Below are 25,598 nucleotides of genomic sequence, written 5' to 3'. Positions count from 1 at the left end.
TTTTGTCCCTTTGTGAGTTCAATGGGGTTAACACAGCTGAATGTTTAAGACACAAACCCCTATGCTGTACAAATCCCCTGCCGAATAGCAATATTCGATAAAAGGCTGAATTCAACATTGATGCTGCCTACTGTACATGACTAACTGCATTCATAATTGACACATACATTTATAATGGATTAAAAGTTCTGTATAAGTGAGAGAAGCAGTCATACATGGAATGACAGATCCTGTTGTTTTGCTTCATAATCAGAGCTCTCATTGATCTCTAGCATGAACGCTTTGTGTTTCTATGAGCGATGTGAAGACCTGCAGGGTGTATGTGCACAGATAAAGGTCTGATTTATGTTGTTGCTGTTATATAATGACTCAAATCCTATTCATATCCCCTGTGGGCATGTTATTTCATTGGGCTTGTGTATCTCTGGAGATAGGAACTTTGGAGAGTGATGGAGCCAAGCTTTCCTCACAGGCACCTTCATTAAAAGTTGAGCATAACATCCACAGTTTCTGGGATAGATCTGCCTCACCATGAATCTCACCCAATCTAGAAATGCAAAACATCATATTTTTACCCGAGGATCTGGAGATGAGGAAGAGGGAGGGTAGGGAAACAGATGAGGAGCCACAGGTGGAATTATGTCTGCATGCCTGGATGTGAGTAATGTGAGTCTTCCACAGGAAACCAAAACATGTTTTATAGAAGAAAATACCTGAAGCAAGAGCTACAGTTTGGTCATGTTTCAAACACTTTACATGCTTCTGTAAAAATTGTTAATGACCTTTAAACAATCAATCAGTTATTTAAGAGCCTTTACTAGCTTTTCAAAGACCGTGAACAATTATTACTCAATCAGCGTCTTTCCATAATGGGGCCTCACATTATAAAATAATTGATAGAAGAATACAAGTTAGAGCAGTTTTAATTATTTCACATTAGAAGTTTCTGTCTGCCTTTTTTTCTGTGCTCTTCTCACTGGTTTGAAGTGAGCAGGGCTCGGCTCAGTCAATCAAAATTTAGCAAAATTTGAATGCAAATCTGATGACAGTTGTGAGGTTGTGTGCTTATGTTGGTTTAAACTCAATAAATAATACCTAAAAATGTTTTTTCCCCAAAACATTAACTTGGATTGTTGCTTTTTTTTTAGCCATGACCATTTATTGTAATCAAGAAAAAATTATGAATTGAAACCAAGTTTTTAAGAGCTTTAAAGCAGCACTTATTGATTGAATTTAAAAAGCAGCATCAAACGCCCATGAAATGCTCACGTTTACTTGATTTGATCATTTTCTGTCAGGAAAGATCAAAGCAACACTGGTCAATAAGAAAGGCTCATTAAATTCACAATTAAATGAAATACAAGTTGTATGGATTGGTAAATATGTTTAAATAAATTCTTGTTTGAGGAGTATTTAATTCAAATTTGATCAATCAATAGTTTTAATTTAAAATTTTAATTAAATGTATGTTTGTTGTGTGTAGTTCCCTCTGTGAACACTAGGTGTCAGTGCGGCGTCACCCTGCAGCTTTAAATGGGACAGGTTGCATTCATGCACCTTTTCTACTTCTGCCTCATAACTGTAACTGCTTTTCCTGAGACCGGAGCTCATAATACACCTAAAGAAAGTCTGACAATGAACCAGGACCCAGGTTTGACGCTGAGCTATTGGATAAAACCCGGACTACCTGGCTGATTCAGTGTTGCCAGGCTGGTGCTGGTGCGGAGAAGAAGAAGTGAGCGTCGTGGGAGGGCGGGCCACCTGTGACGGCAAATGAGTGTAGAGAAGCGAGTCAGTCAGTCCCTGTTATAGCTGTGTGTGTGTATGTGTGTGTGTGTGAGTGTGTGTCATTTAGTGGGTGTTTAGTGTACGTGTGTGCGAGTGTGTGTGTAAACGTGTATAGGCGTTTAAAGTCCATTTGGATTATCTTCAGCTCAAGGAAACACACATTTACTGCTCTCTTCGAGGAATTGTTTTCATGAGTCAGGTAAGAAACACTGAACATTATAGTGCATTATAGAGCGCTGTTTCAATTCAATCTCCATAAAAATACCTTAATTTATAGATTATATATATTTGTTCTTCTGTGGTATCTTTATAGTATTTATACAGTGATAGTAAGTAATTCTGTGTCGTCAGGGTGTGTTTTAATTCCACCAAAATATCTTTATTACAATATTTAATGGTCTTACAGTCACTTAGAGTTTGATATTTATATAACATATTTGTAAAAAAAAAAAAAAAAAAAAAAAAAAAAAAAAAAGGTAAATTCTGTCTCAATATGAGATATTTGTCTGTGGTGGGGTTTTTTTTTTTTACCTGCTTCTCAACCTATAAGCCCAATATACCAGACAGGTGTAGAGCACTGACATCATAAATGTGTATATTGGCTTTTTCCCCCCCTACCCATTCCTTGCTTCATTTTACTGCATTACAGTACAGTGATTTCCATCCCGTCAGATATCAACAGGGATGTGGAGGAACTGGGCAGCATGCAAAGCCTGATTCATATGGAAAACACATGGCAAGATGCCAGCTGGGCAGCACCGATTATTGCAAATCAGCTGTAAACACACATTGATGATGTTTATAGGTGCTTGGAGAACATGATGTGTTTAAGATGGATAATCACCCTTCTCCTGCTCAAGCTGTGATCTAATCATTAGCTGTGTAGAGAAACTCAGTGAAGCCATTTATCTACCATTTAAAAAGTCATGATTTAGTACTGTATGGTAAGTGGGAGGAAATGAAAGTAAGATATGCAAAGATGTGGTCATTTAACATAAAGAGTGTTATTGTTATGTAGATAATCTCCTTGATGTTCTCTTCCTATTGTCTTCTACACCACCCCATCCTTTTAAAAAGAAAGGTTAACTGGTTTCGCCTCATTCAAATGTTGGTTTTGGTCATTTATATTTATGCGTATGACTTAAAGGATGATTTTAGTTTTGAGGCACCCAGTGTTCTACTGCAGTCTCTCATTTGGCCTCAGCTCAGTCCAAGGGGGCAACCTTGATAAATCTTTATGAAAACAGGAAGCTCAGAATACGGTCAGCATGTTCTATCAATGGAAATATCACAATGAAGATACCAGGAGTATGGTTGTGCAAAATATTATAATTTGAAGGGAGGCCGGCTTTATGAACAGTTGCTCAATGTCTTCCAGGATCCATATGCTTCATAAATGTTTGCACTCTATATTTACATATCATTCAGTTTCTCCACAGTGTCATTTTGCTATCGTTATTTCCATCTGCTCATACTGTACTTCATCTATTGCATGGCCTTTGTTGCTCTCCTTGAAGTTTCTTCTTGTTTTTCCCTGTTAAGGGTTTTTCCAGGGGAGTTTTTCTTTATCCAAACAGTTGGTGTTGTATGCTGTAAAGGCAAATATAGGATTTTGGAAAATATAATAAAATTGACTTGCCTTGAGAGGTTGTTTTTTTTGTAAAACCGACAAGATGTCTGAATTCACTGAAATCTTCCCATTTTCTTATATGAGATTCATAATGGTTTTGAGCACTTTTAAGCTTTTAAGCTTTAAGCCACAAAACTGAGATTGAATCCTGAGAGAAGCTGCAGCAGAGTGGAAAGTTCCTCAGAAAGAACACAAATAATGGGTGAAATTGTGTTTTACACACTTGTAAATGATTGTACACAACATTTTAACAAGGTCTCGATTGAAAACGATTCATTAAATGCATTCCTAATACCACTGCACACTGACCGCACACTACTTCTCTCTTTTGTCAAGTGTGAAAGGTTAAAGAGCTCAGTGTTACATTCACAAAGTGACTGTACAGAGTGTTCAGCTACAGTAGAGTTATTGGGAACAAATACAGTTCAGTTCTGTTTGCGAAACAAGTTTATTTAAAAGCAGTCTGTATCTCATTTGGAGCTCAGCTCAATGGCTTTGACTGTAATATTTTCTACCATTTGTTACACACACACACACACACACAGATAATGTATCCAACTCAAAAACATTCAATAGTATCCTTGGGGACAAGTGCTGCCTGTTGATGGAGCTGTCACTGCAGTGCTCCAATCTCCTCTATTCAGGCAGGTTTGTAGACACTATACAGTATAATTGCCTGATGAAATCCATTTCAGTGAATGAATGTCATGGGACCGAGAGCTGGCGGCGAGATCAGGGTGAAGACAGATTAGAAAGGTTCGGTCGTGAGTGGCAGAGTCACTGTGATGTCCTCTGGGCTTGCCTCGTTTTATTTTCAACATCTCTCTTTCTATGTTTTTTCAAAGTTTTGGCTCAATGGCCAATTAACAATTGAAAGCCTCTGCATTTAGGGAGTACAGAGCAAGTTAGGAGTAATGGATTTTAGATGACAGATAATCAGGAATATTACAATTACTTTCTCTTCCCTCTGTGCCGCTGGACTTTCAGATAGTATTTTACCCCCTTGCTTGCTGCTTTCTCTCCCCTCTTTCATATTTTCTTTCATAGTTCTGTGAAACATTTCCATCTGAATAGACTCGTCTTCCTCTCAGGATTACAAGACCATGTTGGGACCACTGTGGCTGACTGACTGACTGACAGACTGGAAGGATTTAGACCCTGACAGCCCATTTGAGTGATTTTGTGCGCAAGAGTCAGATAAATGACATACAAAGAGCTCCTCAGTGTACCTCCTCCGCCACCTTTTAAGAGAAGCTTAGACCAGGGTGGGAGGGCAATAGTGTTAAACAGGCCACAGGAGAGGCAGCACATCCTCAGAGAGATTGTATGACTGAAATAATTGGTGTCACCAAAGTATATTTGCCACAGTGGGAGCAAGGCAGAGCGGTAAAAATCAATAAAAAGTAAGTGAAAAAGTAGAACTTCACAAATGGCTGCATTTTGGGAACTCATAAAAGCAGCCTTGGTTTTGAAGGAGTTTTAGAAGATGTTTTTATCCACCCCTGGATGAGCGTAATTAATTCAATTAAATTGACCATACTGGTGGTTTTGCATTTTTTATCTCGTTACTGAAGCATTTAGATTGATTTCCAACCTCCTAACTCTTTTTAGTTTCCTTCCAGTGCAGAGGAAATATCCCCTAAGAGAAATCTATCACCATGACTTTATTTTTCAAACTTCCTTCTGTCACATTAATGAATTTGAAAACTCTTCCTTGCCAGTGGATTCTGGGAAAGTCCGACATCCAAGACTTTAGAGTCACCTCCTGAAAAGTCATGTTTTCAATGCACACAAATACAGACACAAATATTTTCATCATCAGTTAATTGTTGACTATTTTTGTGGTTAATCAATTAATCGTTTAAGTTTATTAAAATGTTACAAAATAGTGAAAGATGTCAGAGCCCAAGGCAGTGATGTCTTTAAATTTCGTGTTTTGACCAACCAGCAGAATTAAGAAAGGAAAATAACAGCAGATCCTCACATTGTTAAATGTTGTTTGTGAAAAATTACTTGAAAAATGATCAGTCTGTCAAAACCTTTTAAGATTAATTTTCTGCTGATCAATAAATTGTTTCAGCAACTACAAAAAATCTGATTCAAAGGAGTTTTACAGGATTTGTATTATGGATTTATTTCACAACAGTCCTTACCTGAAAGTGCATTACTATGCAATACTGTATCATTAAAAAATGAGGAGCAATAAATGGTCAAGGTGATTGATTACCAGTTTCATATCTTTTTGCTCAGTTAATATCAAAGGAAATCACCTGAAACCGATGACTGTGGGCAGATTGGAAATTCATCTAAAATCTCATGTGTATGTTTTGGGGAATGTTCATATGCAAAACCAACACCATGGTCCCCCTGCAGACACCATAATTCTAAGGTTTCAGTTATAGACTTTGCAGTGCATTGTACGTGGATTATTCTTGCGACAGAGTGTTCTTGTTTTAATTGGCCACATTGATAGAAAAGATGATATCACATGTTCATGCTCATGTTACTTTTCATAGCACTATCACAGTTCTTCATAGTGTACAGTGGGTAGTGAAAGGTTAAACTATTCCAGTATATACAGTGCTTACAGTACAGTGTGTCTACAACATGAACCTGTGTTTGACTGTTACTACCATCATGGTTCACAGAGTGCAGTTCTTATCCACACCTGCATGCTGCTGTGGTTGTCCGACACATTATGCAACGCTCAAGCCAGCCGTTGTCATGGTGTCAGCCCTGAGGGACTGCTGAGACTTTCTGTAAGAGTCACAAACACTTGTGCTAATTATGTGTGTGTGTGTGTGTGTGTGTGTGTGCGTGTGTGTGTGTGTGTGTGTGTGTGTGTGTGTGTGTGTGTGCGTGTGTGTGTGTGTGTGTGTGTGTGTGTGTGTGTGTGTGTGTGTGTGTGTGTTTTTAAAAGAGAGAGTCAGAGAAAGAGAGATGTCACCATTCCCCCAAAATATAATGGGACAAGGTTGGGGATGCTCCACGGAGTGTATCTGTCAGTGTATTCTCCCTGCTGATGTGTGTGCACTGGTGCATGTGATAGTGACACACACGCACGCAGACACACACACCATCTCCTCCCTCCCCTCCTCTCCCTTTCTACTTTCTCTCCTCCTAAAGAGGGTCTTGTTCTGCCGGAACAACATTGGCATTCACATCACAACTCACACATCTTACAGATTATCATATTTCTCAATCTCTCCCCCCTCGTGGATTTGGCTCCTCTCGGGTGCGTCTGCTGTTTGAACTGGTTTCACACCTTATCGATCTGGATTGCTCCACGTTGCCGTTTAATCCTCAAATGTTTGCTCGTGATACTGGCACATTGCTCTGTTTGACAGTCACTGTTTGGTTAATGATATTTTCAGTCATGTGTTTGGACTAGGAAGTTGCGGATTGTGAGACGGCGTTACTTTACAACATTTAGAGCTGGCACAAGTCTAACAGTGACTCATTGATCTGCAAAAGCCCCCAATATTTTATTGAGGGAGCGCACTTTGTGTGTCTTTCATATCTCTGTCGTCATCCTTGTGAAATCCTTCACGTCAGCTTATTTCTTGTGTGTGTTTGAACTCAACTTTGCCAGCTTGCCTTCTCTTTTAACTTCTCTAACTTTTTTAAAGTGTCACATTTTCAGTCACAACGCTCACATGCACAGCGTTTTGTTTTTTCTCCTGGCGTTGACTTGACTGCGTGTGTTTTCTTTTTTTCAGGTTTCTTCAGTCCTCTCTATGGCCTGCTCGCCTGCCAGTGTTTATTTGAGTGCATGGGCGTGTGTGTGTGTATGCAGGGATTATGCGAGTCTTTGGGTGAATATGTTTGTGTGAATGTCATTGCATATGTATACACCCTGGTTGGAGAGTGTGTGTCCTGTGAGACGCTCGATGGGGATGCAGGGAGCTCTATCTCCTGCGCTGCGGGTCTTGTTGCTAAGCTGCTGTGTGTGCGCGGCGGCCGGTTACCCCTTCAGAACACCCCTGGACCTGGATGTGACTCCACGCATCACCGTGTTGAGCAGCGGTAAGCGCAAACACAGACACACAAAGGTGTTTTGTTCTCAAATCAGTAGATTTTTGCACAGTTTGTGGTGCATCACATTGCTGTCAAATGATCAAAATTTAAAAAATCTTTATGATTGTGTCCTAAAATATATGTTAAATATCTCAAGATTTCTCACCAGGAATTATTTTGTTACAGCAGCTGTCAGTTTTTTTCTTTAAATTGCGAAAATCTGTATTTAGAAAGAAACTCTTCATATAGTATTGCAGGTGCAGCCTTCTTTCTCTTCATCTTGTTGTCAGTTTCCTCTATTTTCCTTCTTCCTCTCTCACTGTCTTACTCTCTCCTCCTGACACAGCTCTTTTATCTTTTCCCTCACTTTCTTTTCACTCCTCTCAATCTCATTTTGTGCACACTGACTGGTCCACACAAACACACACACACACACTGGTAATTCTTACACCGTCTGTTAACTGTGATTATTATTCATTTACCTTGTGCGAGTGATGGCGTGTCGCCTGGGGATCAGCAGATCAGGGAGGCAGATGAGTGAAGTGCTTACACTGGGATCCCTGCAGAGCATCCAGGGAGACTGACAACACTGTAGGTAGTAGAGAGAGAGAGAAGCACCGTAACCATGACAACTGTTGTAATATGGCGCAAGACGATCGTATACAGTATTTAACGGGCGTGCATGTGTGGGCACTGTTATCTGATCCTGGACTTTATTTGTTGATACACAGACGTGTGAAAGGAGTTTTCTCACGTATCCACTTAAAGACTTGTCGAACAAAATCCCTCCTCTCCTCCACTCTTTTCTAAACAGACGTCTTTCTCACCATACATCAACTACTTACACTCACTATCCGTCTTCACTCCTGTTCTTGCTATGAACCTCTCTTGGTATTTCAGTTTCTATAAATCATCGGTTAGCGCTCAAGCCTGCTTACAGGTCCTCCTACACAACTCATCTCCTCCTCTGCCAGCCATCTCTCTACCTCGGCACTTAAACTCTGTCTCTTTTCCTCCATCTTTACTTCATTAGGCTGTACTTTTCTCATGGTCCTCCTGTAATTCCTTTACCTCGTTTTTACCTCTTGTCCTTGTTTCTTTTGCTCCTGATGGGAAGAATTCGATATGCAAACTTACCACTAATCTCTTTAATCTGTGTGTTTCTTAGCAACCTAAAGGCAAAGACTCCAAACCTTGTGCCTGGTGGTTAAATCACACACACTTGAATATGTGCGCAGCCTTGCACAGTTAAACACTCACACACACACACACACACACACACAGCTGTGTTCTCTCCTCATTGCAACTTCCCTTTTTCTCCCAGAAACAAGGTGAAAAACTTTGAGGGAGTGAGGTCGTTAAGGGTTATTAATTTGATGAATTCCAGTGTACAGTTTTGAGGAGCTAAAAGCTGGCAAAACAGCAGAGCAGGTAGGTTGTTAAAAAGACTGAAAACTGGTGTTACATCAAAATACCTTTTCATGACACACACAGATTTCAACCTGTCAAGTATTTTGAGAATTTGCCACATTTTGACATCAATTAAAGTAGGCGGATATACGTAACTTCCACAGGTTGTTTATTCTGTTCCGCCTGCAAGTCAGTGAGTTTGCACGTCAGAATACTCTGAACCGTACACAGGCCTGACGCTCGTGTGTGCATCTGCATGTAAGCACAGTCCAACACCAAGAGGTTAAGCAAGTGTGTGTGCGTGTCTGTGTCTGTGTGTGTCCCTGAACACTGTGTACTGTGCTGATCAGCTGAGGTCCCTCCAAGTGTTTGCTCAGTAAAAATGATATGGGCTTCTCTTGCTGCTTCCCTCGCTCTTTTTCTTTCCCTATAGAATTAATCAGATCCTGCCGTTTTCTTAAATGTTTCCCATGATCGTGTAAGCTGAGGCTAAAATGTGCTTTAGGATGTTATTTCATCATCATATACGGTTAATATAGCCCAGATAAATCTGTCTCTGCTGCGTCACTCTCTCAGTGAGGTTGTTTTCAGTTATCTGGCTCCAGCTGTCAGGCCCTCACACAGAAGGTATTGTGGTGTCCTCATACTCTGATTACACGGAGGAAACTTTAGGCATTGCCTCTGCTATTATTCCTTGTCTTCACCCACAATGAGGCACTGATATTGTGTGCGCTCACGTAGGAAAAGTTATTGTTCTGAAAATCCCGTACAGTGTTCAAGTAATACTATTCTTCTAAAGTAGGCACCTGATCACCCAGGGGCAGTCTGGGATAAGAGCTGACTGCTTGCTGGTGAAGTGAGCAGAGAGGATTTTGTTTTGCAGCAGCTGATAGGAATCTTAATCACAGCTTACTTGATAACCATGCTGTCTACGGGGGCATTGATACTGAAGAGGGAAGTGAACTGGCTGAGAATGCAGGAAGTCTGACACTTTTTCTGTTTTTTGGTGATTTTGAGCTACTGTACTCATGAGTAGGCACAAAAAGTAGCTCAATTTCAAGTTTCTGTTGCTTAATTGCTGTCAAATTTCCACCCCAGCTGATAGTAAACCCTGCTCAGTACTAGTCAGATAGATATTTTCATTAGACAGTAAATTACAACAATTATAGCTCATCGCATTTGTGGAGATATTGTTATGGTTATAACATGTCTAGAGGTTTCATGTGTCTTTGATGGGTGTGTGTGTGTGTGTGTGTATGTTGACAGTGGTGTCATGTTTACCCAAGCTAAGTGGAGCCCTGATGGATCGTAGGTTTAGAGCTTACGTAACTCTCAGGCATCCCATGACTGCGGCGAGCAACTTTATGACATAAAAAGTGCATGTGTTGTACAATGTGTCTCTCTGCTGAGTGTTTGTGTTTGAGTTTGAGCTCATTAGTATCTTGTCCTGTCAAACAGATCCATCCCAATATAGCCTGGAAAACTGGACGGAGGGGGTAGGGGGACATATACACATAACAAAGAAACAGCCTTCAGTTACAGAAATCCGCATGAAGTAGAAGTGGATCTCTGAAATCTGATGCTGTGTTGGGCCTCTTTTTATTATCTTCTCTGTCCTTAGTGGAACTGCGTAGGATAATCATAATCCTTTAGCTTTTATTGTCAACAGTGGGGTTGTACTTTCATCTCTGGTCAGTGCTATATATAACTATAAACAGTATTTTACAGAAGAAAGCAGAGACTCCTTACATTTTTGATGCTACAAAAACCACAAATTTGTGGCTATTTTAGTAATGTCGGTCGGTCGGTTCCCCACTTTGGTCTAGACTGAAATACCTCAACAACTTTTGAATACATTGCAATGCTAATTTGTGCAGACATTCATGGCTCCTAGAAGATTAATCCTACTGACTTCGGTGATCACCTGAATTTTCTTACTGTGCCTATTAGATGGATTGCTGTGATATGTGGTCTAGACTACAGATAAGCAAATGTTAACATGCTAATACTTAAAAATAAGATTGCAACAGTAGTAAACACATGCATTAAATTGCTGGTGATTCATTTTCTATCTATTAATTAATTGATAAGTGACTAATGAGAAAGGGAAAGGCAGTAGATAAACAGTCATAAAAGAAATCTGTGTCCTGCTGTCAAAATGAAATATTGTGCTTCCTTTTTGTTGGTTGTTGGTATATTTTTTTTGCTCCTGACCAAACACAAAGGCAATGTGAAGATTCTCAGTGCAGCTACAGTCCAGTCGTGATGAATAGAGGATGTTTTCTTTGGCTGTCTATAAAAAGAATCTTAGGTTTTAAAGCGAATCTCTCAGATTCAAAAAGCAAGTCCTTCTCACCACTCTGCACTGACGTTCGACAATCATACAGAAAGAAATCCATCACAGAGGATGAATACATTCCCATCGCTCTCTTTGTTCTTCTGTCAGGTTTGACTGAAAAAAGCTCTCACTTTTGTGCTTTTATTATGCCACACCCTGATAGCAGTAATTTTTCACATATTGGGGGCTATCAAGAGGCACTGAAGGAGCTGCATCAGTGTTTTTTCATTTATTGTTCAATTTATCAGAAAAAGATCCAGACGGAATAAGTTTCAAGTTTATCTCATTTATATAGCACTTTAAAAAGCAAACAGGTTTTGCACCAAAGTGCTTCACATAATAGGATCTGTGTGTATTTTGATGTACACATTTCAGTAACTGCTCCAGTGGTACTGCAGAGGATAAATAAACCAATGCCTATAGACTTATTGAAAAAATGGGGATGTGAACAAATTATGATTTTCTGTCCCAGAAAGGTTTTACTCGTTAACCCCAAGTTGTTCCCATAGAGACAAACTGCAGTCAGTAGCAAGACTGTGTTTGTGCTAGGGTAGTGTTTCCATTCACTTGTATTGTTCAATAATCACACAGGGGACACGCTTGTGTGTCATCACTATAGTTTCATGTCATACTGCTGATTCAGCCACTTAAAAGTGTGTGTGATGTATTTATTTTGAAGGACATTAGCAGCTGTTTTGCATAAATATATGTAGCAGAAGCTGTGTCAGGGGTTTCATTAACAACCTCTTCTCTCTTCTTTTCTCCTCTCCTGTCCTCTCCTCTCCTCTCCTCTCCTCTCATCTCCTCTCCTCTCCCAGGTCTCCAGGGCTGCAGGCGTTTCCAATCCTCTGCAGTCAACTACAGCACCATGTTGCTGGAGGCTGACAGTGAACGTCTCTACGTCGGGGCTCGGGGGGCTGTATTCGCTCTCAATGCCTCTGACATCTCAGCCAGCTCTGCTCTCACTGTGAGTTTGTTTTGTTTCAGTGTAGCTGCTCGTCGTGTGCCTCAACTGCCACGTCTTTAAGTCAGCCACTGCTTCATTTGCATTCCACAATGCAGGATCTTTTTCGAGGCAACAATATTTAATTTTGAGGCAACAGCATATCTTCCCCCGACACCCCTTGTGTGTTTGTGTGTGTGTGTGCAGTCACATTATTTTTAACACAATAACTCACAGGAGCATCTTGCTGCATAAACTTACATATTAATGAGAAAAAAAACTGAAAAGCTGACTATTGTAGCTCCTTTACTGTAACTCTTATAAATAGATGCAGAATTCACATTTACATCACATCAAGTATTGAAAGCATGTTGAGACAGAAATAGTTTCTAATTAATGCAGTAATTAGCATACTATCTACCTCAACCCAGTTGCTAATATTTACCCTACTTTTAAGTAAAAAAGGTTAAATAAAATCATATCCATGTGTTCCCACAGTTTAAGAGCTATGTCACTCCCTTTTTTTATTCATGACTAGATAACAGTCAAAGTTAAAGTTCAGAAAAAATCATCCTTTATTTACTCAAAACCTGAGCTAATCCGCTTCATCAGGACTGCGTGGTGGTGGTTTGATCAGATTTGATTGACAGTATCTTGCAACATGAGCAAACAAACCCAATACTGTCATCAGAGTTTGAAATATCAAATGTTGCTTAATCCTGATGAGTGCATGAAGTACGTGATATCATGTTTTTCTAACTGAGCATCACCCATTTCAAACCAGTGAGAGGAACACTGAGCAAAATACAGATATCTACCAAAGTGGAATTACCAACTTTGTCAGAAAATGGTGTGTTCATGTAAGACCCCATCACTCATATTAAGAAGCTAAATGTGAAAATATGTTTTCAGGGCCTTTAAAGTGAGTCGTTAGCAGTGCTGCTGTGATTGAGTCCTTAAAATACTGCATATTGTATTTAGACACAAACAATCAAGACGTTAAAGTTGACTGCTTGTTTATGTGCCCATAGAAGCTGACATACTCCAGTGTCTGTTACCTGGTAACAACCTGACACTAAGCTGTTATGCTAATTATGTTAATGCAGCCGTCTGTCATAAGGTACGATTGCTGGTGTGTGTGCGTACCACTCCCTTGCAACCACTCGTCTGTCTCCTGCTGTAAATACAAATGTGTTAAGTCAACTTTCTGCGTTATATAAGAGTTTAAAAAAAACATGGTGTTCAACCACACAGAACATTCAGGTGCCAAATTTTAAGGTAGAATGATTAAAGTTAGTCTAGATCTTACTCTCTGTGTATCTGCTGTCAGATTTGTGGTATTTTGCTTAAAAAAAACAAAAAAAACTGTGCAAGTCAGTGATATGAAATCATCCAACTCTGTACTCTGTGCTGTCTATCAGATTGAGTGGGAGGCCTCCCCTGAGCAAAAACGTCAGTGTCTGCTCAAGGGAAAAGACAATAAGGTAGGAATTTAGTTATTTTTTCACATCTTTTTGTGTATAGTTCTCTCCTATGTATTGATATTCATTCCCTTACCGTGGTATATTTTCCTTTATTCACCTGCTCTTCCAGACGGAGTGTTTTAATCACATTCGCTTCCTCCAGAGGTTCAACTCCACTCATCTCTACATGTGTGGGACTCATGCCTTCAGACCTCTGTGTGCATACATAGTAAGAAATGCAACACATTGTACTGTTAAACAGATTTGATATTTTTTTTCTCCTCAGTGCAGGTGCATCTGCTACTGAATACATTTACTAAACCATAGATCTCAGCATAGCTGTGAAAAAGTGCTTGATCTGTTATTCTTTCACATGAATCTCTTTCTTCTTTTTGTGAGTCCTCAAAGATGAAACTAAATGTCTCCCGCTTCATTCATCCTGTGTAGGATGAGACAAGGTTTGTGATGTCATCTCAGCCTGAAGAGGGCAGAGACAAATGTCCTTATGGCCCAACAACGGGCTACACTGGTCTCATCATAGGTAAGGGCTTTCAACAATTAACAATCATTTCCAGAGTGACACGAAACAACCGATTGACCAGATAATTTGGTTTCCCTGCAGACCAGCAGATATATACAGCTTCCCAGTATGAGTTCAGGAGCTTCCCAGATATCCGCCGCAACTCGCAATCTCCCATGCTGAAGACAGAAGATGCTCCAACACGCTGGCTGAACGGTCAGTTAATCTCCTGGAATGACAAAAGCCCTTTAGCATGTTTTGGTGTCAGAGTGGTCTGAGTGGTCAGAGCTTTTGCCTGTCGACTAGCTAATGCCAGGTTTTAAGCCTCCATATCAGCAAGCATCTCTGCTGAGGCAGCCTCAACAGCATGGACAATGTTTCAGCCTCAGCGGATCAATAATGCATTATTTTACTCTCCTTAAATCAGCTACTGATTGCTTCACTAACTCTTAAAGCATTGCAACTTAGTTTTACATGCATGGTTCTTAAGAGATTATCCCAGAAGCCTGGTTCTGGGTTGCAATGACAGAAAAAACTTGGCTCAACCTGATGTTTTGCAGATAACTGAGGCATATAAACATATTCTCCTTTTTACGTTTTGCTTTCACCATCTGTGAAGACTGTCAGTGTTAGTTTCGGGATTGCCATGTCTTTCCACTCATTATGTACATGCAGCCAACTGCTCAGTAAAAGCTGGCATCGTTTTTCCCACCTTTTTACAGTTTCGTGTTTTGGCGAGAAGCCACAGGTAGAACTTTCTTCTGTTTTGTTCTGGGCAGCTGCTGTACTCAGTCTCAGGGTATCAAATGTTCATGTCAGCAGCTTACCTGAATAAGACTTGCACACTGTCAGTGTCTAATTTAGTCGATTGTTGATTCATTCAACAAACTGTATGAGTCAGTGCATCTCTTTCTCTCCCCACACAGAGGCAGATTTTGTGGGCTCAGCGCTGGTGCAGGAGAGTTTGGCCAGCAGCACAGGCGATGATGATAAGATCTACTTCTTCTTCACCGAGAGGAGCCAGGAGCAGACGACAACCTATAGCCACAGCAGGGTGGCGCGAGTGGCTCGTGTTTGTAAGGTGAGAGTAGATTAGAAAGAGATGTTTGCAACTGGGAGCGAAGCCTTGCATCAGGCTAGCATGAGTGAAGCCTTGGTTGATAAAAACTGAGGATAACATAATAGATAAGGGGCTGGATGGGGAATGCATTTGTAACAAGGCCCCGAGGGTGATTAGAGGAGCAGACTGTGTAGCTGATGAATGGCTTGCAAAGTGTGGCTCAGAGTGAGAGGGATGGATGACTGCAGGGGAGAGACTGACCGCAGGTCTCTTAAATGTGAATTATTTACATTTCCTGCTGCCCAGGAAGGAGTTAACAGTAGCGAGAGCCATTTGAATTAACTGTACGTCGTAATAACCTTGCTTGTCGTCCTCTCCTGTAGCACTCCTGTTAGTTTGTCTTTTTTCATCTTAATAGAAATGCCTCATGGCAGCATGTGTGACATTTGCCATGTGCCACTGGCTGAATACATTTAAAAGTTAAAATCAAAGGGCAAGATGATGTCTGGATTTTCAAAAGACTCTCGGCCTTGAGTCGAGCTTTTCCATTGTGAACCTGTCAGTGATGGGTTTTTTTTTTTTTGGAACAAGAATAGGTGTTGAGATGTGTGTGTGTGTGTGTGTGTGTGTGTGACTGTCACATTCAGTTAGAAATTCACTCCACAGTGAGTTCTTTCAGCCTTTAGGTGTAGTGAAGCCTGCTGAGGATCAACACTCACACCCATACAGAAACCTGTAGATTACAGTGAGGGAGTCTTACCTATGGGAGGCCATAACCTTTTTGAACCTATCGTTATTGCTTTCCACTGCCATCTGTTGCGCTCTTTAGGAGGTTTACTTCCCCTTGTGTGCCACCTTGAGCCAAGAGTTCAATCTGTTTTTCTTTTATCCAAGCCCTTACCTCATCTGACCCTCTGTTTCTCCTTTCTCCTCCACCTCTCATCCATCAGGGGGACAGGGGAGGCCGTTTAACTCTCCAGAAGCGCTGGACGTCCTTCCTCAAGGCCAGGCTGACGTGTTCTCTGCCCGAGTATGACTTCCACTTCAACATGCTGCGCAGCGTGTTCGTCATGCCTGGCCACACGCCGCAGGACACACTCTTCTACGGCATCTTCGGCCTGGAGTGGTGAGTAGGGAGAGTGTATGTGTGTGTCTGTTGTTGGGATCTGCGGCTGAGGGGGGCTTTGAGGATGCAAATGTAAAGAACGAGCAAGACAAAGATGAAAGGCTGCAATTGATACATCAAGACATTTGGAAGAAGGCAGGCAGGGGACAGGATGGAAGAGAAGAGCCGGAAAAAGCCAGGAGGACTTTAACAATAAAAAGTTGGCTTGTGGTAGCAGTTTGAGGGGAGAATATTAATTAAAAATGCAGATTTAGATGGGCTTCAAAGAAGTTAAAGGCCCTTTTCAATATGGTTCATTAACTTTAACGATGTATGGACTGAAAACTGAAAGTAAAATGTTGCACAGTGGGGAACGGACAAACAAATAGTGATAATTCTCAACATTTTGCTCTCTTGGGATGCTTTTCCACCTCTGCTGCCTCTGACTGCAACTCCTACAACACACCTCTGACTCCATTTTGTATTTCTCTCCTCCTCCCCTCCCACTCTTCACAGAGATGTATGTCTTCTAATCAGTTTCTTACTATCTCTGTCAGCGCTCATCCCCTCCCCTCTCCCCCATGCTTTCTTCCCAGTTGTCTCTTTCCATCTTTTCAACTAGGTGAACCAAGGATCTACTGTACTTCAACTCCTGTCACCATAGCAACACTGGGTTTACTGCTGTTATTGTTCGCGGCCTGTGTTCTGGTCTTTCTCACTCTGTGTGTGTGTGTGTGTGTGTGTGTGCTGCTGTCTTTAGGAAGAACGTGAAGGCGTCTGCAGTGTGTCGTTTCTCTCTGTCTGAGGTCCAAGAGGCCTTTCAAGGACCCTACATGGAGAACCAGGACTCTGGCTCTAAGTGGAGGGAATACACTGGAAAGATCCCTGACCCACGACCTGGAACGGTAAACACATACACATACAAATCCCTAATACACAAGATGAAGCTTCTATCCTGACTCAACGATTCACACCAGAAAACCCCAACAGAGAGCAGAAGAAACTGATCCAGAGTAGAGCTGCATAAAGGAAAGGAAGCAGAGGAAAAGATGGAGGGTAACCGATAAGGAAGATGAGTGGCAGCCTCAAAGATGAGGCTCAAAACACAACCAGCTTATGTCATTGAAACCCATTTCCATGGTGATTAACTCCAGTCCGTAGCTTTGGCGACAATGGCTTAGTGTGCCAGCCAGGGCCGTGGCATCGTTAGCAAGAGCAGACATTATCCACTGTAGTGTCACTTCAACACTTTGTAGGACTTAATTTTAACTTTGCTATTAAACGGAAAGGAGAATACGGTCAAGGGTTTTAACTTGGGAGCGTGAAAGCCTCTTAGAGCAATTGGCTGAAGTCATTTGAAAAGGACAAAGAGAGACGGAAAGTTGTTCCTTTAGTCAGGTGCAGAGAGAGCTGAGTCGGCCCGCATGTCAGCACAAGCCGGCTGCTGAACTCAACTCACACAGGCTCATTTTAGTTTAAGCTAAAAGTCGCCTTTTCCCCAGACACAATCTCCCACAGGCTTGCATTTCCCTCTTGATACCTTGATTTTCCCTGCAGACCGCCACGCGATACCTCCTGACATCCTCTCTCCCTTCCACTATCCATCTCTATTTATAGAGAACTTTATTACAAATGAGCCAATACCCCACAAAATGTCTCTCTTTTTCCTCCAGTCCACAGTGTGCCTTGTTCCATCATCATTACTGCTCCTCACATATCTGCTTTGCCCTCTATTCCTGCAGTGTATAACCAACGCTCTGAGGGCCAGGGGCATAAACGTGTCCACCTCCCTACCGGATGATGTGCTGGACTTTGTCAGAAGACATCCTCTGATGTCCCAGCAGGTTCAGCCGTCAGACAGACGCCCCCTGTTGTTCAGGAGGACCACAGACTACACGCACATGGCCGTACACATGATCCAAGGCTTAGATGGACAAACATATCATGTATTATACATGGGAACAGGTGTGTATGAATTTGTATCAGGTAGTAATTGTGCAGCACTCCAGAGGCGACATAATGACTTAATTTTAACGAGACTTTAACGACCTTCCGAGCTGCAATTTCTTTGCTTTCTGATTTTCTAATTTCTTGTATTACAAAGATTACTGTTTAGCAGCCAACACCACGTGTTGGATGTAAAATGTTACCTCAGTTATTTTCATTATTAATTAATCTGCTGATTATTCTTTTGATTAATCAATTGATGTCAGAATATACCGAAAAATGCCTGCCACAATTTCCTAAAGCCAACATTTGACGTCCTCAAATGTTTTGTTTTGTTAGACCACCATCCCAAAATGCCAAAATATTCAGTTTACAATAATTTAAAACCAGCCAACCTTCATACTGGAGAGGCTGTAATGTGCAGATTATTTTTCAGGGGATCGGATGATGGATTAATAGTTCCAGCTCTAAATGTGACCGATGAAAATTAAATAAAATGAAGAGTATTCTCTGATAAATTACTGATGTTAAGCTAGTTTCAAGTGTTTGCAAGTTGATTTTCATTGCTTGCTGAAATGAATGAAAACAGTGGCTACCTGGAGGGTAAAATCAGTCTAAACACTGATGTATTTTGCAGACTGCTTAACAGAAATATATGATTTGTTTAGTTTCTAGTCAACAGGCTACACCATGTTGTGAAGTCTATAATGTGGGTGGTAAAATGTCTCTAACGTTCACTCTTGTTGTCTCTATCACTCAGATGAAGGCTGGTTACATAAGGCTGTAGAAGTCGAGGGTCAGCTGCACATTATTGAGGAGCTTCAACTGTTCGAAGAACCACAGCCTGTTAACAATCTGCTCATCTCCGTCAAGCAGGTACTGTGTCTGACCATCACACACACACACACACACACACACACACACACAAAAGTATCTCACAGTATTTAAATTTGCTCTCTTCTCCTCCAGATGAGCGTGTATGTCGGCTCTCCATCAGGTGTGGTGCAGCTGCCCCTCTCAAACTGCCGCAGGTACTCTTCCTGCTACGACTGCATTTTTGCCAGGGACCCTCACTGCGCCTGGAGCGGAGCCCAGTGTGTGGACATGATGGCGCATGCAGACAGGTGGGTGCTGATGTGTGTGTGTGTGTATGTGTTAGTGAGGATCAGGTGATTAAAATGCTGCTAGTGCCATTTTGTGTGCTTGAATTGACTTACCTCAAGTATCACTGTGCCCTGTCCAAATGTCAGTTCCCAGAACTGTTGCGTAATCACGATGCCGGCAAAAACCTGATGTTGGTTGTGATAGTGAACACGTAGCTGTGTACTTTTAGTGTACTGATTAATCTGAACAGATAGGCTTACTCCGTAGAAAGTTGTTAAGGAGGCAATAACTGATATGAGAGATATGAGTAGATCAGAATATGGAAGGTAATAGTTAGAAATAGAAATCTCAGCACCAACAATATTGGATATTTTTTTTATGTCTTGTTAAGTAACAAAAAAAGCATGTTTAAGCTTTGCCCTAATATGCTTAGTGTTATGTTTTCTCTCTCTCCACAGATCCACTTTAATCCAGGACATCCAGCGTGGCAACAGCGGATGTGAGAACATACAAGATGGTAAAAAAAAAAGAAAAAGTTGCTTAAAAAAAGTTTGCTTTTAATGCAATGAATGATGAAAGAGAGATTGAAAATAGAGAATGTTAGGAAGGAGTAGAGAGATGCATAGTTGTCATCAGATGACATGAAGGCCTCTTTGAAAGTTGATTATGCACACTGTGTTGGCAAAACCCGCTCCTCCCGTCTTTAATCACATTTTTGCCATCTCTGGAGAGAAATCTCTTTGATATTCAAGGCAGGCAAATGCCTTCTCTCACTTCACAATTTCAGTCTGATAAAATGTAGCATCTTCTGCCCCTACATTGTTTTCTCTGTTCAAGGTAATATGATGGCTGGAAAAGGAAGATTTCTAATTGCTGTTTATGCCTCAATAACTCTGGACAGCCTTTGCTAAGTTTAGTAACTGTTAAGCAATTAGTATATAAAATGAGATGAAGTTGTGCATTTTCTTCTGAAATTAGTCTTTTAGACTCACTGTGTTAATGTGTGTGTTTCAGACGTTGTCCTGCGGAGCCGCTCCGTGCGGGTGGGCGATGACGTGCTGCTGCAGTGTGAGCTCAGCTCCAACCTGGCGACGCCGCTCTGGACTCTGGATGGCAGCGAGCTGCATGGCTACGGCCTCAACTCTGGCTTCAGAACCGGCACGGATGGCTTGTTGATCATCGAGGCCCGGCAGGACCAGAGCGGGCAGTACACCTGCTATGCTAGTGAAAACAACATCAAGGTCGCCATAGTTACCTACAATGTCACCATTTGCCTGGACCTGCCCCTTCCCCCACCTGTTGAACCAACTGAAGACCTTTACGATCTCTTCGCCACCCTGCCAGCGTCCACTGACCCTCCCTCTTCCTCCGAGAGGCCCCTGCCTCCTCCCCCAGCCCCTCTGCTCCCCCACTTAGAGCTACTCTCTCCCAGAAACATGGAGGCCATGTACCTGTCCCTCATCACCATCCTCGGAGGTCTGTGTGTGGTCCTCACTGTGGTTCTCGTCTACGTGGGCTTCTGCCTGCGAGTGGGCAACAGAGGGAAGTACTCGTTACGTGCAGCTGCTGCAGCCTACCCGAACAGTAAAAAGCACAGAAACAGAAAACAGCAGCGAAGCTCCTCTCACATGGAGCTGAAAACTATCTCAAGTCACTGTAACGGCATTTGTAATGGAGTTTCTAAGCAGCATAACGGTAACGTCCAGGAGGGAGGCTTCCTTCAAATCGTCCCCGGTGAGGGTCACCCATCACCCAATAATGAGCCCCCTCCCCCAGCCCCTCCTCTCCCTCCGACTCCACAACTTCCGTCCCCGGAGTGTGACTTCCCCAACGGGCTGTCAGCCACGCTGCCCAGCGTCCTGAGGAGGATGAACGGCAACAGCTATGTGCTGCTGAGACAAAGCGACTCTGAGAGCACCTCACCGCTCTGCTCCTCCTTCGCTGAGGAGCTCAACAAGATTTTAGAGAAGAGGAAACACACTCAGCTGCTGCCCAGGCCGGATGAGAGCTCTGTGTAGAGAGACGTAGCGCCCCCTGTGGTGGGAGGACTGTTGCTACCTGGTGCTAAAGTGCCTGTCATACGACTCGTCATTGTTCAGGACTAAATCAATGAGAGTTTTATCTACATTCTTTTCATTGGGACATCCTTGCTTTTTGAACTTTTGAGCTCTTTGTCAACCTCAATTCCCCAAATTCCCAACACATAACAAGTGAGAATGAGACATCACCATGAAGGACCAAGCATGAAATGAAAACATAAAAAGTAATCTACCTCACCGCAATATTGCCCAGTAGGCCATGTGCAGTCAGTCCGTCAGGGCTGAGACCAGAGAGATCTTTGATCCACAAAGCACAAAACAGGAAACATAGACTCAAACGAGGAGAGGAGCCCCATGGGAATATAAACATAAACATGCGAAGACTTCTGCTGTGTGGCGGCCATATTTGGCTCGAGTCAAAGTAGAGGGCAGCTAGCCAAAGTTTGTTTGGGCTGACAAGTGCACAGATGGCCTATGCATTTTTAAAAGGTGTCATTCACACTTTATAAATACTGAAGGCAATGGATGTGGTGAAAGAGGGAATTTGGTTTGCAATGTTTTCACTTTTAACACTGACTTTTATAACTGTAATAACCAACATCAAGCACAGTAACAGCACATAACACTTCACACCAGCCCTCACTAAGACATTGTGAAAGAATCACTATTTAATATTACTAATATCCGTAACTTGAAGTTTAATAATCAACCAAATATTCTTGTTGTTTTATCATGACTTAATTCTTACTTTAACGGATGACTGCAGTTCCTACAAATGGTTAATAAGTGACAATATTCAAACTTTCAAAACTACATTTGAGGGATGAAAAAAGGTTATTCAATGTTTACATAATTACAGAGATATTAAATAGTGATTACTCCACCAATTTTTAAACTTTTTAATAGACAACCTGTAGGAAACATGACAGTATTACTGATTTTAATGCACTTTAAATACTGGTTTTAAAGCGCTTTGGGAAAGAGACAAATTATTGGACGCTATTATGGAGTTTGACACTGCCGCCTGTCAAGAAGCAGCAGGCCGGAGGAACTTTTTGATTGGCCTTTATTCAGTATGAGGAGCTGCAGCAGTGAAGGCCACAGCTGTGTCTACTGGACCTTGTTTGACACAGACGGATTAGAAGGAAAACATTGATTGTGTCTCAGCAGAGTTTGACTCCACCGCTGAGAGACACCCTGCATGAGACCATAACGCAGTATGACTAGACTGTGGGGCACAGCGTTACACAAGAGCATCCAAGGTAAATAGTTTTTATGTCTTACCAACACACCTCCCACGCAGGCACTTTGCCAAACAAGCACTTAAAGAAATGGATGATGAAGTTAATGTTTTTAAAGTCTGGAAATGTACTGAACACAGAGAGCACAAGGTTACTGTTACAGTTTACTGGTGTTTAAAGATTTGAATCAATTTGCGTGCTAACAGCTTGTTGACTGACTGCTGGGTTGTTGTAATTTGTGGAAAAGTTTAGGTACAAAGATGCTCCTATAGTAACTGTAGCACCTCAGACAAATTTAAAATCTGACTGCATAGTTTATTTATTAGAGGAATAAATCGGTGGAAGAAAACACAGATCAGGGTGACGTAAGAGATTCCTCTCACGCTCTCTGTTTCATTCTCGACATTCCTTTTGCAGATTTATCTTAACGCTAAGATCATAATTTATTTTTTTACTCACATCAAAACTTTATCTTTATACCATTTTGGTCAATATCTCATTCAATCTCACGCTGTTTATTTTTCATATCAGCGTGCTCTTGCTGCATCTCACTGTTGTTCTTCTGTCTGTGAGCAGCATTAATTAAACCCATCGCCTTATGACAAGTCTGACCTTATTGCCCACCGCAGAAAGAGAGAGAGAGAAAGAGACAGAGCGAGTTAGAGATCCCCCCAGAGATTCACGATAACACTCTCAAGCTCCCAATTATTTTCTTGTACCCTTGGACTCACTGTGGGTGTAGAAACTTGACTTTGTGGTAGCTGGGTTATTTGAAGCGCCTCTGCATTGGCGCACCAGTTAAAGCATGATGACCAGAGATGAGAGCCATTCAAAAGTTTGTTGTCTTTTCAAAGGATTTCCATTTAAGTAGTTGATATATATATCTTAATCAAATAGCACTAATTAACCATTAAACAAAGAAACAGCAATAACTATAACAAATATCCATAACTTACTCAAATAATGCATCCGAGGTAGAGTCAACTGGAGACAATAGCAGCTTTTAAGTGAAAGGAAGAGACTGAGCAGGGCCTGAGCTGGACCTCTTATCAGTTCAGGTGTGGCTTGTTTGGTTGAAGTTAAGTCCACCCACCTAGGACTGGGCAGGAAGGAAGATTTTCTATAGTTAGTTTTTGTATTTTATTACTGGTCGAAAAGGAAAGGCAGAAACAACGCAACACCATATGCTTAAATACACGTACTACTGCGTAGGTGCACTATAGCGTAATCACACATCTGATTGAATCTAAAAGGCCTGTGATGTCAGGGTGAGCGATACGTGCCGCTGTGGTGCGCAAAGCGAGACGCTTCAAGAGCAAAGCTTTCCAGTCAGGGGCATTGATCAAAGACATGAAAGGAGAAAGACATGGCTGCATAATTCGCACATTAAAAGCTTTCATTAAAGCCCTTTGACCTCATTTCAAAGCAGAAGACGAGGTGAGCACAACAGCGGGGGGGTTTCATTTGTCGAGTTTTCACTCCATATTCCTGCAAAGGCACTTAAAAATCATTGTTGCTGATATGTAAATTATTTTTAGCTGTGTGAAAAAAAGCCACATATAGTCAGGTCTGCTTTCAAAACAAGCTTCAAAAACACGGCTACGCTGCTGATACTCATGCCTGGATGTTTTTTCTCCCCTCTCTCTCGTTTGCAGGTCTGATGAGCACAGGTCAGTTTAAATCTCTCTTAATTTCACTCCCTGGGCTACCATCTCCTAATCAGATGGAAGGACTGGCTGCAAAGATGTTCTTTTAATGAGTAGTGAAATGAAATTCAGCATTGTTAGAGGACAGTAGAGCCAGGAAACAGGCTGGAGGAGGGATACAGCCCCAGAGTCTCTGTGCCTACAGTACAGCTCTGCTTCCCCACAACTGGAATGAAAATTGTTGGCTACAGTGTCTTACTGAGCAGCATTTTTCCTTCAGACGGCGCCTCTTTGTGTGCGCAGAGTGTCCTTGCCTCTGTCTGACGCAGACTTGTTAGACCAAACTCGACATATAATGACCTTTTTCTCACACTTGCTGCATGAATTGTGTTTCACTTTACACTTCAAGGAAAACGACAAAGATAACTCATCTTAATATTAACAAAAAGTGCCAAGGTTGATGTTTAAAAAAAGTGCTTTGTGTCTGTTTTATTGCAAAACCATAAGAAAAAGATTTTAAAAAAGAGACCTATTTATTTTGTAATTTTGTACATGTGTTTTTGAAGTTAATTGTTAATGTTGCTGTTTAAGTGCCACTTGTGAGACACCGTCACAATTTGCCTGTGTTGCACAAAATGTGATAAATAGAAGCATGGTAGCCAAAAGCATGAAGAAGCTGTTTCAGCACCACACTTTACTATGTATAACCTACTAATGAGAGGAAAAATACACCAATTTATGTGTTCACTATAACCTGTTAATTAGGAATCATTCAGCTCTTCTGTCACTGCAATGTCCACGTATTTGTTTTGATCTCTATCTTGCATGTTACACCATGCTTGTGCACACAGTGAATCAAATTCTTTCACTAAACTAACACAAGAAATAACAGGGCTTCGGGTTCCTTCACATTTCAGTCATAATGAGTTCAAATAAAACTTTGTACTTCAACCTCTGCCTCTCCTCATCTTTGCTTGTGTATATTTACAGTTTGCCTCCTGCATTTCACAAAGGTAGGAAGATGAATCTTTCCCGTGTCATATTATTGGAGCAGAGCCTTGGTATGTTATATCTAAGAGGAGGCAGAGAGAGCTGTGTCAGCCGGTAAATATTGTCAGACGCTCAGGAAAAGGAGCTGTCTGCATTGTTACTGGAAGGAGGCCCGAGTTTCTGCAGCACAGCCTGAGGCTGTAAAATAGCAATGGCACAGAGTGGTATGGAAAATGTTGCTGGGAGGTTGATGGCCCAGGACTGGTTCAAATCCAGCTGGAGTGTGTCAGGACAATGAAACCTGATCATACAATACACTTCCTGTGTCCTGTGAAGGCGTTAAACAAGAGGAAATGT

General features: G+C 41.6%; 1 protein-coding gene across 3 annotated transcripts; it reads left to right on the top strand.

Moving 5' to 3' along the window:
• The first annotated feature begins 1,580 nt into the window (after positions 1 to 1,580).
• Positions 1,581 to 25,202, top strand: sema4ga (sema domain, immunoglobulin domain (Ig), transmembrane domain (TM) and short cytoplasmic domain, (semaphorin) 4Ga). 3 transcript variants are annotated; one of them, XM_067610160.1, is made up of 16 exons: positions 1,581 to 1,987; positions 7,138 to 7,444; positions 12,002 to 12,150; positions 13,548 to 13,610; positions 13,720 to 13,818; positions 14,037 to 14,130; positions 14,212 to 14,325; positions 15,036 to 15,190; positions 16,120 to 16,295; positions 17,035 to 17,179; positions 18,017 to 18,239; positions 18,982 to 19,097; positions 19,191 to 19,345; positions 19,784 to 19,842; positions 20,340 to 22,626; positions 24,261 to 25,202. In XM_067610160.1, exons 2-15 carry the CDS (start codon positions 7,252 to 7,254, stop codon positions 21,341 to 21,343), a joined length of 2,745 nt encoding a protein of 914 aa, XP_067466261.1. In that variant the 5' UTR covers positions 1,581 to 1,987; positions 7,138 to 7,251; the 3' UTR covers positions 21,344 to 22,626; positions 24,261 to 25,202. The 3 variants fall into 3 exon arrangements, with proteins under 3 accessions (XP_067466261.1, XP_067466262.1, XP_067466263.1); XM_067610161.1 differs by lacking the exon at positions 1,581 to 1,987 and adding an exon at positions 6,513 to 6,653; XM_067610162.1 differs by lacking the exon at positions 1,581 to 1,987 and adding an exon at positions 6,729 to 6,983.
• Positions 25,203 to 25,598: the final 396 nt, after the last annotated feature.

This window comes from Thunnus thynnus, chromosome 14 (assembly GCF_963924715.1).
Source record: "Thunnus thynnus chromosome 14, fThuThy2.1, whole genome shotgun sequence".
Lineage (NCBI taxonomy): Eukaryota > Metazoa > Chordata > Actinopteri > Scombriformes > Scombridae > Thunnus > Thunnus thynnus.
Note: the sequence above shows the minus strand (reverse complement) of the source record. Positions and strands in the feature narration are given on the sequence as shown.

Excerpts from the sequence above, each read along its gene's own strand:
- sema4ga (XM_067610160.1), top strand. The coding sequence starts at position 7,252 with ATGTCATTGCATATGTATACACCCTGGTTGGAGAGTGTGTGTCCTGTG. Across the intron at positions 14,326-15,035 it reads TCCAACACGCTGGCTGAACG|AGGCAGATTTTGTGGGCTCA; the intron begins GTCAGTTAATCT and ends CTCCCCACACAG. Across the intron at positions 17,180-18,016 it reads CTGACCCACGACCTGGAACG|TGTATAACCAACGCTCTGAG; the intron begins GTAAACACATAC and ends CTATTCCTGCAG.